At 47.8% G+C, this 14,058-nt stretch overlaps 1 protein-coding gene across 2 annotated transcripts in view; it reads left to right on the top strand.

Moving 5' to 3' along the window:
- SUPT6H (SPT6 homolog, histone chaperone and transcription elongation factor) overlaps window positions 1-14,058 on the top strand; it is a 31,444-nt gene that overhangs the window by 9,984 nt on the left and 7,402 nt on the right. For both annotated transcript variants that reach the window (XM_082861212.1, XM_082861211.1), the window contains exons 5-28: window positions 209-401; window positions 641-725; window positions 1,572-1,845; window positions 2,321-2,422; window positions 2,670-2,786; window positions 3,136-3,225; window positions 3,427-3,569; window positions 4,238-4,386; window positions 4,543-4,641; window positions 5,106-5,235; window positions 5,322-5,472; window positions 5,645-5,799; window positions 6,000-6,195; window positions 6,606-6,745; window positions 6,858-6,975; window positions 7,889-7,965; window positions 8,225-8,360; window positions 8,653-8,790; window positions 8,869-9,036; window positions 10,079-10,206; window positions 11,333-11,540; window positions 12,070-12,217; window positions 12,652-12,794; window positions 13,716-13,856. In XM_082861212.1, coding sequence (XP_082717338.1) covers window positions 209-401; window positions 641-725; window positions 1,572-1,845; window positions 2,321-2,422; window positions 2,670-2,786; window positions 3,136-3,225; window positions 3,427-3,569; window positions 4,238-4,386; window positions 4,543-4,641; window positions 5,106-5,235; window positions 5,322-5,472; window positions 5,645-5,799; window positions 6,000-6,195; window positions 6,606-6,745; window positions 6,858-6,975; window positions 7,889-7,965; window positions 8,225-8,360; window positions 8,653-8,790; window positions 8,869-9,036; window positions 10,079-10,206; window positions 11,333-11,540; window positions 12,070-12,217; window positions 12,652-12,794; window positions 13,716-13,856 — 3,429 coding nt within the window. The remainder of the gene's footprint in view (window positions 1-208; window positions 402-640; window positions 726-1,571; window positions 1,846-2,320; window positions 2,423-2,669; window positions 2,787-3,135; window positions 3,226-3,426; window positions 3,570-4,237; window positions 4,387-4,542; window positions 4,642-5,105; window positions 5,236-5,321; window positions 5,473-5,644; window positions 5,800-5,999; window positions 6,196-6,605; window positions 6,746-6,857; window positions 6,976-7,888; window positions 7,966-8,224; window positions 8,361-8,652; window positions 8,791-8,868; window positions 9,037-10,078; window positions 10,207-11,332; window positions 11,541-12,069; window positions 12,218-12,651; window positions 12,795-13,715; window positions 13,857-14,058) is intronic.

The raw sequence follows: 14,058 nt of genomic DNA on the forward strand, positions 1-14,058 counted from the left end.
TCAGTATCACTGTGCTGTAGAGCCAGTTCTGGGTGCCTGTTAAAGGCTTGTCAAAGTTTCAAGGGTGGGCCTTGGGGCGTACTTGATGTGTTCTTTCCCATCTCCCTTGTCAGTATAGCTGGGGTGGGAAAATAGGAGTGAGACTGGAGAGCAGGGATCCTTATGCCAGTTCCCTCAGACCCTGATGAGGCAGGTTTTCCACCCCTAGCAAAAATACCGACGTGTCAAAAAAATGTCAGATGATGAGGACGATGACGAAGAGGAATATGGCAAGGAGGAACATGAAAAAGAAGCTATTGCAGAGGAGATCTTTCAGGATGGGGAAGGGGAAGAAGGGCAGGAGGCCGTGGAGGCCCCCATGGCTCCTCCAGAGGAGGAGGAAGAAGATGATGAAGAGTCAGGTATGTGGCATTAGGCAGGGAAGCCAGTTTGGGGCGGGGTGTTGGGATTTCCTACCCCGAACAATAGAATGGGAGACCATTGTTCAGCTACTGGCCCCCAGCATTTGACACAAAGAAGTTCCTTTTCAGGAATCTGTTTCCCCTTTTCCTCACCGACCACTCCTACAATAGGAACTAAAGCCATTCAGTCCTGGCTCATCCCCTGCCTCTGGGCACTAACCTTTCCCTTCCCTATCCAGACATTGATGACTTCATTGTGGATGACGATGGACAACCACTGAAAAAACCTAAGTGGCGGAAAAAGCTTCCTGGATACACTGATGCGTGAGTGGGGTCTGGTGCGAGGTGGTGATAAGGGCATCTGAGTGGACCCGGGCAGGAAGGAGGAGGTCAGAGGCCTCTGCTAAAAATGGAACAGTCAGCTCTCAGCATTTTGCTTCCCTGCCCGTAATATCCTTTACCAGGCAGTGATGTCGGACTGTTTCTAGAAGCTTTGATAGCTCTCTCAGCATTCAAGGGCCGTGGTGGGATGAAGGTGGAGGCACACACAGGCAAGGATCCAGCCTCTCTCTTCCACCTGCAGCTCCATGTTCATTTGTTTATTTATTAGTCTTCTAAATATAATTTTGTTAGAAGAAGGCTTTTGCCCTGAGGGAATACTATAATGTCTTAGCAGAAGATGGATCTACTGAGTGTGACATGAAACCATGTGCCTGTTGCTGTTTGATCCTTGTCACTGGCACGTGCCAAAGATGGGCTTTTTAATCTCAATAAATAATAGTTTCCCCGGGCTTCCTTGGTGACGCAGTGGTTGAGAGTCCGCCTGCCGATGCAGGGGACACGGGTTCATACGCCGGTCCGGGAAGATCCCACGTGCCGCAGAGCAGCTGGGCCCGTGGGCCATGGCCTCTGAGCCTGTGCGTCTGGAGCCTGTGCTCCTCAACGGGAGAGGCCATAACGGAGAGAGGCCCGCGTACCGCAAAAAAAAAAAAAAGTTTCCCCAGAAATATCCCCCAGCTAAGCCTTTCCTCCGCAGTGAATATGCTTTTTTTGTTTACATTTCTCTTAACCTTTTTAGTCCCCTTGGGGTAGGTACAGGATCTCTGCAGGGGCTGCATTTGTCTCCTCTCACTGGAATCTGGGCCAACTGCCTTTTGCTCTCACCCACAGTGCCCTGCAAGAAGCCCAGGAGATTTTTGGTGTGGACTTTGACTATGACGAATTTGAGAAATATAATGAGTATGATGAAGAACTGGAGGAAGAGTATGAGTATGAGGACGATGAGGCTGAGGGCGAGATCCGAGTGCGCCCCAAGAAGACCACCAAGAAACGTGTGAGCCGCAGGAGCATCTTCGAGATGTATGAGCCCAGTGAGCTGGAAAGCAGCCACCTCACAGATCAGGACAATGAAATCCGAGCTACTGACCTGCCTGAGAGGTTCCAGGTAAGGAAGCACCAGTGTCTGTCCTGCTGAACTGTCATCAACTGCCCTGAGCCTCCTTGGTACAAGAGTTATAGCAGAGAAACAATCTAGCAACAATCTTAACAACAATGGTATATAGGGGGACTTCCCTGGCGGTCCACTGGTTAAGACTCCATGCTTCCACTGCAGGGGGCGCGGGTTCAATCCCTCGTTGGGGCAGCGCAGCCAAAAAACACCAAAAAATGGTATACAGGAAGTCGGCTTTGAACCCCATCTGACCAGGCGTACAGGAAGTCTAGCTCAACATAGACTCTCCAGTGGCTTATGGTTTCTTGAGCAAATACACGACATGCCTACTTCTTGCCAGACAACACTCTTCCGGGTACTAGAAACGTGTGCCTCTGGAGCACACGTTTTTGTCCAGAAGTAGTGCATGTTTTTGCTACGTGAGATACAAGATAAAGTCAGTCTCATGCTGATGCCTTATCCCCTGCAGCTCCGTTCCATCTCCGTCAAGGGGGCTGAAGATGATGAACTGGAAGAAGAGGCTGACTGGATCTACAGGAATGCCTTTGCCACACCAACCATTTCTCTGCAGGTACCCCAAAAAAGATGCTGGATTTTGACATGAACCAGAAGCTACTTCATTAGGATGGGGAGCTGCTTCTCCCCTGCTCCAAACATCTGTGGGCCTAGTATAGAATAGCATGTGTGTGCGGGTATGTGAGGGAGATTTTTCTAGATTTAATCTGAGAAGGTCATCCTGTGACAAGAAGCAGTTTTGTGTGTGGTAAGACAGAGCAAGTAATGGTATCATTGCTGTTTCTTTTTTCTTCTGACTGTAGGAAAGCTGTGATTACCTAGACCGAGGGCAGCCAACCAGCAGCTTCAGTCGAAAAGGACCCAGCACAATTCAGAAGATTAAAGAGGCCCTGGGCTTCATGAGAAATCAGCATTTTGAGGTAGCACCTCAAGCTCTAGTCGCCCACTGGTTAGAATTTCAACTGGGGGTGATGGAAAAGGTGGCTACCTAAGTCAGGTGGGAAGCCCCCTTCTGTCCACAGCAGTGGTCCCTTGACTCAAGAAGCGTGAGGACCATAGACTCTAGCGATCCAGAGAACAGTGCTACCCCGTTTGCAGCATTATCTTCTCCTGTTGGGGGTGGGTGGGGGAGAGCATGTGTCCTGATGGGCCTGTGAGGGAGGCCAAGCTTCCTACTGTTGAATTTCCTGGAGCTGTTTATTCCTCTAACAAAGGGGGTCCTTGCAGATCTTTCCCCTCTGGCTGACTGCCACCTCCTTGCCCCTCTAGGTGCCTTTCATTGCTTTCTACCGGAAGGAGTACGTGGAGCCCGAGTTGCATATCAATGACCTGTGGAGGGTGTGGCAGTGGGATGAAAAGGTAATATAGGGATCCATGCCCCTCAAGGGGTTGAGGGCTGGACTGGGTACTACCACTACTGGCACCCAAGTTCTCCTGTACCTATCAGGTGGCAGCCCAGACCCTGTCAGGCTTCCCCCAGGGTCTCCTGGTAAGGAACAGCATGGTCTTGGGTGTCCAAGGCTGAATACCATCCCTTACTCCTGCTTTGTCTTGTCCTAGTGGACCCAGCTGAGGATCCGTAAGGAGAACCTAACACGGCTGTTTGAGAAGATGCAGGCTTATCAGTATGAGCAAATCTCTGCTGACCCTGACAAGCCCCTTGCTGATGGCATCCGGGCTCTGGACACCACCGACATGGAGAGGTAGCATATGCAGGGTTTATTCCATTACAGGGATCCCTCACACCAAAGCCAGGCCCCTGCCCTTCCACCCCCACCCCAGAGCAGCATAACCTTGCAAGATTCTCAGTACGGGACCCGTTCCTTAGAATCCCAACTTAGCAACACGTCAAAAGTGATCTTTCTGACAGGGAAATTCCTGTTACTTATCCATCTTGGTATAAAAGGTTAAGAGGATCAGATAGTCATGTTTGCTTATTTATATGTTCCCCGTGTGAAAAGCTACATGGGAAACCAAACTACAACCAGAAAGTAACTTGGTGAGCCTGGAATCAGAGAGGGGTGTGGGAGAGGAGCAGATGATTTTAGTGGCCAGCGGCATGAACCTGGGAAAGAAGGACAAGGACTGTCTCAAGGACTCTGAACCGGAGACATGCTGCCTCATCTGCCTCTCCCTTTTTGTTGCCATTTCTAACAACCACCAGCCACCACTTATTTGACATATTCCTCCTTTAAGATACCTTGATTGCAGTTAAGTCATGGTCTGGGGCCAATGCATGTCTTTAATAATTGGAGAATATAGGTACTCATCCTAGTTGGGATCTTGCCTCATGGGAATTGGACTTCTTGTAGCAAAACTGGGGTATACCCTTCGTCTGTGACAGTTGAGGTCTTATGTCCCTTCCCTCCAGGCTCAAGGATGTACAATCAATGGATGAACTGAAAGATGTCTACAATCATTTCCTGCTTTATTATGGTCGTGACATCCCCAAGATGCAGAATGCCGCCAAGGCCAGCCGCAAGAAGCTAAAGCGTGTAAGAGAAGAGGGAGATGAGGAAGGTGAGTGTTGGAAAAGAAAACCTAGAGGCTTGGTGGCCATGGCCTTTCCAAGGATCCCCTTGGCCGATTACACTTCGGGGCTTCTCTACATGTGTCAGATCCTTGGGAGTGATTGGAAACCGGAAACCAGAAGACTAACTCATGTTTTCTTCCCAGGTGATGGTGAGGAGGCAGAAGATGAGGAACAGAGAGGGCCAGAGCTCAAGCAGGCTTCCCGCCGAGATATGTACACCATCTGCCAGAGCGCTGGGCTAGGTAAAAACGAGCTGTATACGTTCCCCAGTAGTCACTGGTAGGTAGGAAGAGGACCTAAAGGACCTCTGAGTGAGTCACCAGTCCACTTTTAACACTTGCTACCATGACCCACACCCACGCCACAGGAATGGTCCAGCCTCTCCCATAATTTCTGAAGGAGTGGGAAACACACGATCAGAGAGAGGGAGTTCATCCTATCTTTGAGAAGTTCTTTTACTAAACGGTAACTTCCACCTTAGTTCTGACCCCAGTAGTCACATAGAAAATTTCTACTTTTGCTGCTTTGTGACAGCCTGTTAGGTATTTAAAGTCAGCGTTTTCACTGTTCACTGTAAGACATCCTGCTCCTGCTCATTTGTGATCCCTTTAAAGTCTAATGCCCAGAATTGCTGCTCTAGACTGAAAGCCAAGAGGTTACTGGGCCCAGCTGTTGGCTCACCTTTCACCCCCCTGGTTTGCTTTAGATGGCTTGGCCAAAAAGTTTGGGCTTACTCCTGAGCAATTTGGGGAAAACCTCCGGGACAGCTACCAGAGGCACGAGACAGAGCAGTTTCCTGCAGAGCCCTTGGAGCTGGCCAAGGATTATGTTTGCAGGTAGGCGTTGCAGTAGGTGGCTGGCAGGAGGAGGGACCTGAGGGCAAAGATGTCGTCATCCTGCAGCTCCTCCATTTTCCCTACAGCCAGTTCCCTACACCAGAAGCTGTGCTGGAAGGTGCCCGCTACATGGTAGCCCTGCAGATTGCCCGAGAGCCCCTTGTCCGGCAGGTGCTGAGGCAAACTTTCCAGGAGAGAGCCAAGCTCAATATAACCCCCACCAAGAAAGGCAGAAAGGTAAGCCAGTTGAGGGGCTTTGATCTAGCATGTGGTCCAGCTCTGTTTGATTGAACTGAGTTTCTTGCCTTCACACTTAGCTGAGCTGTCTGCCTGAGAGCAGAGAGTCAGTCTTTTTTCCAAGGGTCAAGCCCAGTCTGTCTGTTGACTGATGATTGCCTCTTGTGTACAGGATGTGGATGAAGCCCACTACGCTTACTCCTTCAAGTACTTAAAGAACAAGCCTGTTAAGGAACTGAGAGATGACCAGTTCCTCAAGATATGCCTGGCTGAAGATGAAGGGCTGCTCACCATTGACATCAGCATAGACATGAAGGGGGTGGAAGGGTAAGCAAAGCTCTGGGCTGGGGGCTCTTTGGGAAGGGCTTGGTCAGTAGTCTGTTGGAAGGAGGGGTCCCTCAGGAATGTGAACCACACTTTCAGAACTGAGCAAGCCACCGTCCCTGGCTCAGTCACTCCCAGTGTTCAAGGGCATTTGGCCGTCACCTTTTCTCTGTCCCTGACACCACAGTGTTGTCTCTCCTCAGCTATGGCAATGACCAGACGTATTTTGAAGAAATCAAACAATTTTACTACCGAGATGAGTTCAGCCACCAGGTGCAGGAGTGGAATCGGCAGCGGACCATGGCCATCGAGCGAGCTTTGCAGCAGTTCCTGTACGTGCAGATGGCCAAAGAGCTCAAGAACAAGCTGCTGGCCGAAGCCAAAGAATATGTCATAAAGGTGAGGAGAGGAGCTCGTGATCTTTAGTCACATGATTTCCCCAAGCTAGAATTGAGAGTGAAGGCACCCCTTAATAGCTGTCCTGTAGCTAATGGGGAAACACTGGGGGCAGGCTTAGTGTAACCTGAGAGGGAGTGCAAACAAGGTCACGGGTCACTCCAAGACCTCCCCACTTGAAGAGCCTCTTCCCTCCCTCCCCCACTGCATACACATACTCTTTGTTTATACAACTGGCCTCTGTGTACTCTCCTATTTCTAAAAGCAAAGTACGCCTTCAGGTTGTAAGCGTGCTGAGGGCTAGGAATGTGCATGCATATAAATATGACCTTTGCAAATGTGTGCCTGCATCTGTTTCCTTAACCTACTTGGCGGGCCTGCTGGACATAGTGACTGGTGTGCCTCCTCCCCAGGCCTGTAGTCGGAAGCTCTACAACTGGTTGAGGGTGGCACCCTACCGGCCGGATCAACAGGTAGAGGAAGATGATGACTTTATGGATGAGAACCAAGGGAAGGGCATCCGAGTCCTAGGCATTGCTTTCTCCTCTGCCAGGTAACTTTCTGTCTGGCATCACCCCTTATCTGTCTCCCTAGTCTCGTTCTTCTCTTACTCATATCCTCATATTGCTGATTATCACACGGTTCTTTTTCTGTTGGGCTGGCAGAGATCACCCTGTGTTCTGCGCCTTGGTCAACGGTGAAGGAGAAGTGACAGACTTCCTCCGGCTGCCTCATTTTACCAAACGGCGAACTGCATGGAGAGAGGAAGAACGGGAGAAGAAGGCAAGTGACTAGGACAGGTTACCAAGTGTACATCTTGAGCACATCTTATAATTCAGTGGGGATAAGAGTTTATGGTCTATGTATATGTATAACTGATTCACTTTGTTATAAAGCAGAAACTAACACACCATTGTAAAGCAAATATATCCCAATAAAGATGTTAAAAAAAAAAAAAAGAGTTTATGGCCTAAGCAACGTCCCGTGCAAGACCCTGATTATCTCTGACTTGGTCCCTGACCTCTTAAGTCCTGGGATAAGTCTCACTTCCATAGGCAGTAGATGGCACTCAAGTTCTAGTGCAGAATTTCCTTCTGGCTTGAAGCCAGTTCCTAGGCCTTATGTGCTTCTGGGAGCTGCCATAACTGCCTCTGTTTTTACCAGCATCTGGGTCAGCTTGTTCCAGGAGCTGAAAGCCACTGTGGCATTAAGCCAATCTTTTCTCTGCTTTAGCATTTGTGTTTCTACCAGGGAAAGAGAAATTTGAATTCATCTCGTGTATATGCTTCTGATTTTTTTTTAGCATAAAGGTATCTTTCAATTTTATTGACAGAGCTCCATTCTAAAAAATAATTTTCAACAAACAGCTCTTTAAAAAAAGAAAGAAAAATCTTAAAGTGGAGATTAGAATAGTCTTGACTGCCAGGCAGTGGTTTATGTTAAAAAAAGACCTAAGTATGTTTAGTTAACCACAACTCAAGTATAAGCCAGAAGTGTAATAATCTTAGGAAATATTAACAGAAGTACAATGTTCAAACTAGAGGTCCTAGTCCCCTCGTTTTGTCTTTCAGTTTGACAACGTGTGATGCATCATTGTTCTGTGGTCTTGTAAGGTCTCAAGCTACTTAGGGAGAGAGAAGTGCTTGAAATCTCCCTATCCTCAAAGTCCTTCAGCTCCAATTTTCTTTCACTCCAGGCTCAAGACATTGAAACGCTAAAGAAATTCCTCCTGAACAAAAAGCCTCATGTGGTGACAGTTGCAGGAGAGAACAGGTAGGGGTACCAGGGGATTGGGCCAGGCCTGGCTTAAAGTCACTCATCCTTTATTGTTGAATCTGCTCTGTCCCTGTTACAGAGTAGGCATGCGCCTGTGTAGAGCCTTGGTAATATCCCCATCCCCAGGGGATATCCCTGGGGCTATTGTACCTCTTTGTCTTCAAAGCTCTCTCCTCCCCCACTCCCAGCCATGAGATTGTTCATCCCTGAGAAACTGTCCAGAAATATCCCTGACCAGCACCCCTCATTCCTCCAGGGATGCCCAGATGTTGATTGAGGATGTGAAGCGCATTGTGCATGAGCTGGACCAAGGTCAACAGCTGTCCTCTATTGGGGTGGAGCTGATTGACAATGAATTGGCCATTCTCTATATGAACAGCAAGAAATCAGAGGTAATGCTGGAGCCCCACCCTTAGGCCCTGCACAGGCAAGAGCTATCAATCCCAGGGAGTTGGGGAAACAAAGATTATGGGGGCACAGGATTGCACCTGTTCACTTACCTATGCAGAGGATCTCCATTGTGCCAGTCATGGTTCAGATGGGGAGCCCCAGAGATTAAATTGGTCCCAGGAAAAATGGTCCCAGAGAAGAGAAATTGACTTAAAAAGCCAGGCAGTTTGGATTTCCTCTTGCTGTTAGAGCTGAGGAGACTTTATGGCCCTGCTGACCCTTGTTTGACTCTAGGCAGAGTTCCGGGATTACCCTCCTGTGCTGAGACAGGCAGTCTCCCTGGCCCGGCGTATCCAGGACCCTCTGATTGAATTTGCCCAGGTTTGCAGCTCTGATGAAGACATTCTGTGCCTCAAGTTTCACCCCTTGCAGGTGAGTAGAATTTGACAGATAGGCCCAAGTGGACAGAGTGGCACAGTAACCTTATCCCTGCCTGCTGTGTGTCGACAGGAGCATGTGGTGAAAGAAGAGCTGCTCAATGCCTTGTACTGTGAATTTATCAACCGAGTCAATGAGGTTGGAGTTGATGTCAACCGTGCCATTGCCCACCCCTACAGCCAGGCCTTAATTCAGTATGTCTGTGGCCTGGGACCTCGAAAAGGGACCCATCTCCTAAAGGTAGGATTGGGTTGAATCAGAAAAAAAGAAAAGTTCTATTTCATTGAAACTTTACTTTGCCAATATGCTTTGACAGGCAGACCAAGGTCAGAGAGGTAAAGGCACTTTACCTCTTGCCTAGAGTCATGAAGCTAGAGAGAGTCAAGAGTCAGACTTCAGACCAGGTGGCCACAGTCATGGTCTTCACTACTGTACAGTGGTGGCTCATGGAAAAGATAACCTGAGCCATGATTTAAAAGAGATGGAGGAAAGCGAGAGTGTACTAGACACAGACCTCAGGATAGTGGGGGTTATTTGTTTTTTTATATGTGTGTGTATATATATATATATGTGTGTGTGTATATATGTGTGTGTGTGTGTGTGTGTGTGTGTGTGTGTGTGTTATTTATTTATTTTTGGCTGCATTGGGTCTTTGTTGCTTCATGCAGGCTTTCTTTAGTTGTGGCGAGCAGGAGCTACTCTTCGTTGTGGTGCGCGGGCTTCTCATTGCAGTGGCTTCTCTTGTTCCAGAGCTCGGGCTCTAGGCGCACGGGCTCAGTAGTTGTGGCACGCGGGCTCTAGAGCGCAGGCTCAATAGTTGTGGCGCATGGGCTTTGTTGCTCCGTGGCATATGGGATCTTCCCAAACCAGGGCTCGAACCCGTGTTCCCTGCATTGGCAGGCAAATTCTTAACCACGGTGCCACCAGGGAAGCCCAGGATAGTGGGGGGTTTTTCCCTAGTGGAAAAAAAAGATTTCAATACAGAGGAGGGTATGTAGTGATCTTCAAGAGTATTTGTAATTTTTTTTTTCTTAATATGGGGTGGCTACTTGACTGTATCATTAACTTTGAAGCAATACGTTAGGTATGTAATATCTTCGCTTGGCATAGTGTAGTCTTTTAACATAATTTTTTTAGTAGCAGTTAGTATGGTGTAGTGCTCAGTTAGGTATCAGGGTGTGGCGGCAAAATTCCCATCATGGAGGGTTTCCCAGAGACCTGAAAGCAGGCTGGGAGGTGGGGCCTGCCTACTGCTCCAGCTTACTCCAGTCTGCTCTTCTAGATCCTGAAACAGAACAACACCAGGCTCGAGAGCCGGACCCAGCTGGTCACCATGTGCCACATGGGTCCCAAAGTCTTCATGAATTGCGCTGGCTTCCTCAAGATCGACACGGCCTCCCTGGGGGACAGGTGATGCCCTCTGCCTGGGTGGGCCAAGAGGAATTCTCTTGGGCTTTGCTTTGGGGATTCAGGGATTAGGGCTGTCAAAGGGCCACAAGCTGTTTAAATTAGGAAATGTTTTAAAGCAAAGGTGAGGAACCTTTATTTAGTCAAGAGCCTCTGACCTATGGAAAAGATCAGTTCAATTATGTGAAGCTTTTTTGTGAGAGAAACATAAAAAGAACCAACTTAGTTTATAAATTAAGGACAGAAAACATAAGACTTGGTTCAGTAAACACATACTTGTTCTATTGTTAATGGTTTGTTGTGGCTAGATAAGGGTGGGAATAGAAGGGGCAGAGGAGAAGCAGTGTGGGGGTCTGAGGCATAAGGAAGGGGGAGAGAGATTTGGTATGTTTTGAGATGATGTTATTGAGAGAAAGTTCTATTCACTTGGACTTTGGACTTCACTATTGACCTCTTCCTCTCCAGAAGTTATCAACTCAGTCTTTGGAGGATCTTTTCCACGGGCACATAGCTCCTCATTCAGTAATGGAAATCAGTGGGGAAATAGGCTTCAAGTTCTAAAACTTCATTTTCCACCCAGCTTTGCTGTAACACTCCACGAATAACATAGGTCCATGTGAGTGCACGGGCAAGACCAGCCTGGGAAGGCTTTATGGGGGAAAGTAGCTGTCAGCAAATTCTCAAAGGTCTTCTTCCCCCTTCTTGTTTTATCTTATTATAAGACTTATATAAGTTCATGATATAAAATTCAACATATAGAAATATTATGCAGAAAGTGGAAGTCCCCCATAATCCCACCCCCCAGAGATAATTACCATAACAAGTTGATGTATACTACAACTTTTCTAAATTTTATTTTTGCTATGCATTTACTAACTACCCATTTACTACAAAAATGGGATCATACGGTTCATAGTGTTTTGCAGTGCATTTTTCACGTATCAATATATTGTGGCCATCTTTCCATGTCAGCACACATAGATCTACCTCATTCTTTTTAATGGCTGTATAGTATTCCATTGTATGGAGGTACCCTAATTTATTTAACCAGTTCCCCATTGGTGGACATCTGGGTTGTTACTAGAAGCTTCTCGTTATATATCCTGCCCCTTTTCTGCCTTTCCTTCAGCACTGACTCATATATTGAAGTCCTTGATGGTTCCCGAGTTCACCCTGAGACCTATGAGTGGGCCAGGAAGATGGCAGTGGATGCTCTGGAATATGATGAATCAGCCGAGGATGCCAACCCTGCAGGGGCCCTTGAGGAGATCTTGGAAAACCCAGAGCGACTCAAGGACCTGGACTTGGATGCCTTTGCAGAAGAACTGGAGAGGCAGGTGGGTGACAGTGTAGAAGGCCTGGCACAGAAACTATCCCAAGTGGCCTAGTTGAGAGGAGACTTAGGCAGCACGTCCTCAGAGAAGCCCTAATAGTGTTAGTGTAGGAGACCTGATCCTTCTCCCTCCCCGTGCTGTACTGGGTTTCTCAAGGAAGTTTTCAGTCTGCTTATTAAGGAGCCGAGGACGTCTCGGAGACTGCTGTAGTCATTGTTGGGGGCACATTGCGAGGGAGCTGGGAGGGGGTGAGTAGCAGGGTTTCCTTCTAGGCCCTATTTCCTCCTTTCCAGTGGTGCGGTTTTGCATTTGTCTGTTTTACACATTGGGGTTCCGTGAGGCATTTTTATCAGAACAGTGTTCCGTGGCTAAGAAAAAGTTTGAAAACCTCCTTTAGTCCTTTAGTAAATGTTGGGGGGATAGAAGAGAAACCCTGACAGGAGCCAACTGGCCTACTTCTTTCATTGAAACCCCTGATGGCTCAGTTGGGGAGCAGTTGCAAGGCTCTTCTTGACGGGGGCTTCTTCCCCAGGGCTATGGTGACAAACACATCACTCTGTATGACATCCGAGCAGAGCTGAGCTGTCGGTATAAGGACCTCCGGACAGCCTATCGCTCTCCCAACACAGAGGAAATCTTCAATATGTTAACCAAAGAAACACCAGAGACCTTCTACATTGGTAAATTCTGTGTCTGTTTTTTAGCTGGAGGAGGATACATAGGGGTGAGGGGATGCGTTTACTGTACACATTCATACCAAGCAACAGTTCCAGCAGAATGAGGCAGGTTTGTACTGTAGGTGGGAAAGACCAGGGAAACTTTTAAGAAGATTATAGCGCCCTGAGCTGGAAGTCAAAGCTGAGTTCAAGGTCAGATTATGCTTTTAACCTGCTGCTGTGGGGTCTTCATGGGGTCAGTCTTATGGCCTCATTTTCCTGTCATCAAATGAGGGGAAGATCTCCCTTTTTGAGGATGTGAAGGAAATCAGTGGAGATGCTCTAGGACAGAAGTTCTGTCATTAAACGGCTGGTGGGAAGGAGTTACCTCTCCCGTTCTCTTAGCCTGCTTCCTGTTCTCTTCTTCCCTTCCCTCTCCTCCTCTCCCCTTCCTCCAGGAAAGCTCATTATCTGCAACGTCACTGGCATCGCCCATAGGCGTCCACAGGGTGAGAGCTATGACCAGGCAATCCGCAACGATGAGACAGGGCTATGGCAGTGCCCCTTCTGTCAACAGGACAATTTCCCTGAACTAAGCGAGGTACGTGCTGCATTGTTACCATGGTAACTCTGAATTTCCTCTATTGAATGGTCTCAGTGCCCTAGAAAGGAACCAAGAATGGGGATAGTTTAGATGACACTTTACCAAGTGAATACACAAAGAAGGAAGAGGGCTGGAATGCATATAGGCCTAACATGAAGTCCCTCTGTATGCTAGTCAGAAATGATCTATGTGGTTTTTTCTGTTCTCGCTCAACCCTTAATCCTTGTTTCCCATTCTCTGAGGATGTAGCTCAACCAGAGAAGAGACAAGAGGATATATGCATTTCTCACATACAGTGTAGGCACTGTGTCCCTATGCTAGTTAGAAGGTATCTGTAAGGCTCCCTTCAATTTTTTCATTGTCCACACACATCTTAATTTTTCCCACATTCTTCTAGACATCATCTGCTTTTCTCATGGTTAGAACTCATAAAAGCCATCCTGAAAGCTTGTTCTGGATCCTCAAATGTTATTTAGGCAGACTGTAAAATAGACAGTTTCTTAACTTTACCCAATAAAAGAAGCTGGTGAGATTTGTCCAGGTTATAAAAGAGCCAAGGTGTGCCTGGTTCACTGAAATGAGTTGTTCTGAGGAGACTGACAGAGATACTTCACAGAGATGCCCACTAGGTCAGAACAGAATGGGAGGGAGGGGCTTCAGTTGTAGCTGGAGGGACATATAAATTAGATTAACATAAAAAATTGGTCTGATGGCCAGTGGTGCCAAACATGAGTTATGAGTCAAGGAACTTTGGGAATATTCAAATTCTGTGTTGCTGGGTGACTAAGTCGTTGTGTTCTCACATCATGATGCCAGTGTCAATGGTAAAATGAATTACAGCACTCCTGGCAGCTCTTTTCTGAATGTGTGATCTCCAGAATCTTAATGATCAAGCTCCTCTCCTGATGCCCTGTTTAGGTCTGGAACCACTTTGACAGTGGTTCATGCCCAGGCCAGGCCATCGGTGTCAAAACAAGGCTAGACAATGGTGTCACTGGCTTCATCCCCACCAAATTCCTCAGCGACAAAGTGGTAAAGCGGCCGGAGGAACGAGTGAAGGTAGGTGAATGACTGGGGTAAGGCCCCTGGTGCAGTTTTCAGCTGCCCAAATCAGGCTGGCTTTGGGCTGTCCCCACCAGCAGTTAGGCTCTGTTCCCAGTGGCTCCTGGTGGGCAGCATTTCAGGAGGATTTATAACCAGTTGAGTGAAGTCAGGGCGAGAACCGTCTGTCTGAATGAGGAGCAGCTTTTGTGCCCTGCAT

Source organism: Leucopleurus acutus (assembly GCF_964270905.1).
Source record: "Leucopleurus acutus genome assembly, chromosome: 19".
In the NCBI taxonomy this organism is placed as follows: domain Eukaryota; kingdom Metazoa; phylum Chordata; class Mammalia; order Artiodactyla; family Delphinidae; genus Leucopleurus; species Leucopleurus acutus.